The sequence below is a fragment of the Wasmannia auropunctata genome, unplaced genomic scaffold, assembly GCF_000956235.1.
Source record: "Wasmannia auropunctata unplaced genomic scaffold, wasmannia.A_1.0 LD336074.1, whole genome shotgun sequence".
Taxonomy (NCBI): domain Eukaryota; kingdom Metazoa; phylum Arthropoda; class Insecta; order Hymenoptera; family Formicidae; genus Wasmannia; species Wasmannia auropunctata.
In genome coordinates, this window is record NW_012026816.1 from 886,302 (window position 1) to 891,286 (window position 4,985).

At 40.3% G+C, this 4,985-nt stretch overlaps 1 protein-coding gene across 1 annotated transcript in view; it reads right to left on the minus strand.

The window, feature by feature from the left end:
* Positions 1-1,887: 1,887 nt before the first annotated feature.
* LOC105449735 (transcription factor TBF1-like) overlaps positions 1,888-4,985 on the minus strand; it is a 7,439-nt gene continuing 4,341 nt past the window's right edge. The window contains exons 4-6 of the mRNA XM_011689118.1: positions 2,164-2,467; positions 2,085-2,106; positions 1,888-1,980 (exon numbers count right to left, since the gene is read on the minus strand). Of these exons, the coding sequence (XP_011687420.1) occupies positions 1,888-1,980; positions 2,085-2,106; positions 2,164-2,467 (419 nt within the window). The remainder of the gene's footprint in view (positions 1,981-2,084; positions 2,107-2,163; positions 2,468-4,985) is intronic.

Here is a 4,985-nt window from a genome sequence, read left to right on the forward strand (position 1 = left end):
ATTAGTAATAGCTCATCTATACACTTATGTGTTAACGATGTAATATTCCAAAGGGCCCATGTAGCAATTTTTGTGTTAATATTTCCATGCAATAATTCATCGTGTAAATCGCGTTCAAATAAAATCGCTGGTGCATCGTCATTATCTGCAAGGTTGGGTATTTTAATTTTTTTTAAACTAAGTAACAATTAAGTTAAAGTTAATCGCTAAGTTAATGGTTAACCTTTAAATGGTACATGAGTGCGAATTCGTACCGCGAAAATTTTCGAATTGCTGGCATTTGCACAGAGACATCAGTATTTATGTAAACGGTTTTTATTAATAATTCATTTATAAATTGACAAGATTTGTTCTTAAAATACCTAATTTTTATTAAAATTATTTTTAGAAAAATTTATTTAAAAAATTCAAATTACTATTAAACGAACAGAAAATATCCCAACTTCTGGCTATGTAAAAAAATAGTTTACTTTCTATTTCTGCAACAATAATTTTATATTAAAGTACATCATTTTAACTAAAGAATCACGCAAGATTCACTTTATTTCATGAAATAACAAAAAATGGCAGTTTTTCTTCGAAAAAGTGACATTTTTCAAAACGGTTACTCATTTGTAATTAATTTTCGATTGATAAATAGTTTTTTCATTAAATTGAATAATACCGTTAGATTTTTAATAAAATTTTACCCCCAAAAAGTATGGTTTTCAAAACTTTTCTGTTTTCACTTTTAGGAAAAATGTACAATTTAAGATATCATATCCAAATTCGCACCATCATTCTATTAGTGGGTGCTCAAACGAAGTGTGCCATTTGAAGGTTAATAATTAATTAATTAGTTATTATCCAACCTTGATTATCTGTGATGTCTGATGAATTTGTCAGTAACAAATTTTCTGCATTCCTTGAAGTATTCAAATTCTTGTCACTCATGTTATCACTGGAAGATGTTAAAACAAGAGGGATCGAAGATTCATCATCATATTGATGAGACCTTTCTACCGAGAAAGCACGTACGTTATTATTATGTTCTGTGAAATATGAAATTTAATTAATTTGCAATCTCCTTTTTATAATTCTTTAAACGAGTAATGTACAAATAGGTCAGTTCATTTTAGCTGAACTAGTGTATTATCGTTATACTTAAAATAAAATAGATATATTTAAAATAATAATATATATAGATACCCGAGCAGAAATTAGATCAGGAATACCTGATGTTCGTGGAATAGCCCATATCACAACATTAATTATAATTATATAAATATTAATTTTATCAATCATTTACGTAAAGACAAAAATAGACACAATTAAAAAGTACGGTATATCTAGTTTTATATTATTTATTATTCAGCACTTTTTTTATTACAACTACAGAAATTCGTTGCTACCAGGGAACAGAAATGCTGTGTGTGACGAGATTTTATGAAATTTTTATTCCAAATAATTACAATGCCTTCGTGCTTATTGTAGTCTACAAGTACTATCCCCATCGACTATACACCTCTCATATAACGTGCATTCGTGCGTGTGTATTCCATAATAAATCAGTATGAGTGCATAATACTGTTACGCCCGGGAGTCGTTCTCGCGCACTCGCGTTTGCGTTCGCGTTCGCGTTCCGACGCTTTCGCGGAAATAAGGGGACTCGCTTACAAAATGAATAAACTCTTTAATGAACACAACAACGCATGTAATACAAGAAACACAGAGTAGGTCAGAGCACGTCCGTTCGCACTGACAGCTCAGCTCTCTCTCTCTAATGGCGTCCGTTTGACAGCCGATAGTCCGTCGTCCAGGAAACAATCTCCTCTCGTCGGCTTGTTCGTACATACGGGATGACGCGGACTTAGACGCGGACTTAGACTGATATATTATACTGATATATTATGGGATATTGTCTTTTTCCATCCATTCCGCGGCCTCGTTGGGCATACCACCGTGCTCTAGACCTTCCGCGTCCTCGACCACGTCAAACTTCTGAAACAAAAAGAATTTGAACAATATTATAAAATATTGTAAAATATAGTAAATATAGTAATATTTTAATCCATGATTTAAAATTTTAATCCATTTTCATTTACTGTTTGAATCAGTATATTATCACTGAAACAGCATTGAAATATTTACTGTTTATAACAGTTCTAAAAATGATATAAGTACATATTGTATGCAGTATGTTGCTGCTGCTGTTGCTCGAGCGGCTGCTGGTTGCTAGCTGGCTGATTCTGCGGTTCGTTCCGCGGCTCGTTCCGCGGCTGGTTCCGTGTCTGTTCGCGTTGCATTTGCAACAGTTGCTGTTGCAACTTTTGTAATTGTTGCTGTTGCAAATGCACAGCTGTGTGCAACTGTAGTAACTCTTTTTTTTTATTTATTTGTTGCTGCTGCAACAGTTGCACCGCATGTTGCAGCGGTGGCACATCCTTGATCTCCATTGTATTCTCCTCTTCTTCTGAAAAAAGTTCTTCTATAAAAATGAATGTAATACTTTTATTAATATCTCTATTAAAGTAAAAAGACATTGTATGTCAAATATATCTGTTAGAATTTATTACTTACGTGATGTCATTTTGCGAGACACTTTTTTCACTGTGATGACACAAATGAAGTTGTATAAAACAATACCTAGTGAATTAAATAAATGCATTTCGATAACGTTGCTAACTTCGTATAATGTCGTTTAAACCAAATTTTTATTCATTAACGTGCTTATTCGTTAATGTGCTGACATTCGCTTGTAATCATGCAATAATTGACAAAATTTTTTACAAAGGCTTGAAAGATGTCCAAAAGGAAATCGATCCTTGAGACACACCTTTTATCTATTTCTGAACACCTGATCGGATATTAGGGCATTCTAATAAGAACCCAAACAGGACCCTTCAAGAATTTCTGCTCTGGCATATTTGATATATTAATAGGTATATTAATTATATACATACGTATGTTTTCGGGTTCACTATTACTTTCAGGAGAAACAGTTCGCATTTTCTTTAATGCCCGATATTTTCGGACACGCTCAACACTTCGATATTTAAACATTTTATTTGGAATAAAGATTTCCTAAAATCTCGTTACATAGCATTTCTGTTTCTTGGTAGCAACAAATTTCTGTAGTTGTTTATTTTTTTTCCGAAGCCGCCCAACTCTCGCCAAGCGAGCGTTGTCAAGTGACACACCGACGATAACCAATATAACCATAGTGACCCAAAATTGTTACATGCTATACGTATTATCCGGATTTCACTTCGGAAAATAAGAAAAAAGAAATGACAATTAATCAGTTAATCAGTTATATCAGTTATATTAGTTAAACAGTTATATTAGTTATCATTAATCAGTTATATCTTTTGACATCAGTATACAGCATGTAAGTATAATAATGTGTATACATACATATTGTGACGATCCCCTCAAATCGTCTCTGACAACCACCGGTCGGACGCAGGGCGCTCAGCGCCAACAATTACGCCAAAGAAATCGCGCGAACGGCTGAGCCGTTCGAACTTGTGACGTCAGCAAGGACCGCCGCGGGCGCCTGCGCAGCGCCCGCCAGCGCCGCCCGTACGAAAACCGCTCGGCGGCGCCACAGGGCGCCGCGTCGCCGCTCCCGCCTAACCAGTAGCGCCGGAACTAGCCGAACGGCCCCGAACGGGCTCGAACTCAGCGACTGGGAGCTATAAAAGCCCAAAAACGCTGAGGAGAAGACACAATCCGGAGAACTTGGCGAACACCCGAATCCTCGCCAAGGTATCCATCTCCTGGGGTCGCAGCTTGCTGGGCCTCCGCCGAAAATTCTCGGCCACCCCGAAATTCCCGAACCGCACCGACCTGAGGAGCCGCAAAACCGGGGGGTCGCAGCTTGCTGAGCCTCCGTCGAGAGTTCTCGGCCGCACTCCTGGGACGAGCTAACGGGAACATCCATCCGCTACCAACATAAACGCACGGCACTCCTCCGGGGAACGAGATCCCACAGAATATATACTAGGAAAAGCGCAAGTACCGTGTTAGACGATGGGAACAAGAAACGATCTCCACGCCTCTAGTGGCCTGGCCAAGTACTACATGATACTATATATGCATTGTGACCGCACTTTCTCAAGTGTCGGACTACAAGATCCGGCTAAAGACAACGATTACCGTAACTCGCAATTGCACAACATCCAAAAAACGCGAAGTTGGGCGCCAGGCACGAGCGGGCGTGCCACCCTTCGAATTATCACGCGGAATTGAAATCTAGAACGCGGTAGAGGGGCGGTTCGTAGGGTGCGGAGGAATGTGGAAGAGCAAGGGCGAGATAAAACACTCGAAATTTCTGTAACATTAACAATGGTTAAAGAATATATTTGCGTGTGCTGGAATTTACACGTGATTCGTTCGGCCGCGACTAACGCCGCGGCAGCCGTCGGCGGTATCGCCGAGGTCGCAATTCGCACGTCCGGAAACGCTCCCGGAGATGACGGGTGTACGAGCTTCGTTCTTACGCTACTTTAAATCCGCGAAAATCTCTTGTCGCTGCACGCGAGTACGCCTCGCACGGCGTACGACGGATCACACGCCACGTGGCGTCGCGATAACTCTAAGTACTGCCGACACTCGGCACGCGAACACGCAATGATTCGAACACTCAATAACGCGCAAGAAACACAAAATAACATATAAATAACGCACAAATGACCCGGCTGTGGCAAGGCGAGCGCATAATTCTCTACTCGATACGCGCAACTCTATGCCGGGCGGATGGCACACGCGGACTCTACACACGGGCACACATTTACGCGGACAACGAAACTGAAATAGCGCGATCCGCCCGACAATGAGACCGGCGGCTGACAATTATAAGCGTTAACGTTCGTCTCACCAAGAGCGGCAGCTACAGAGGATGTTCTCTCTCAACGTCTTTCGCACTCGGCAACTACGGGATCCTGCGTCCTGCCTCACACGCGACCACAGCACAAGTGTCGCTCGCCGGTCCTTCCGGCAGC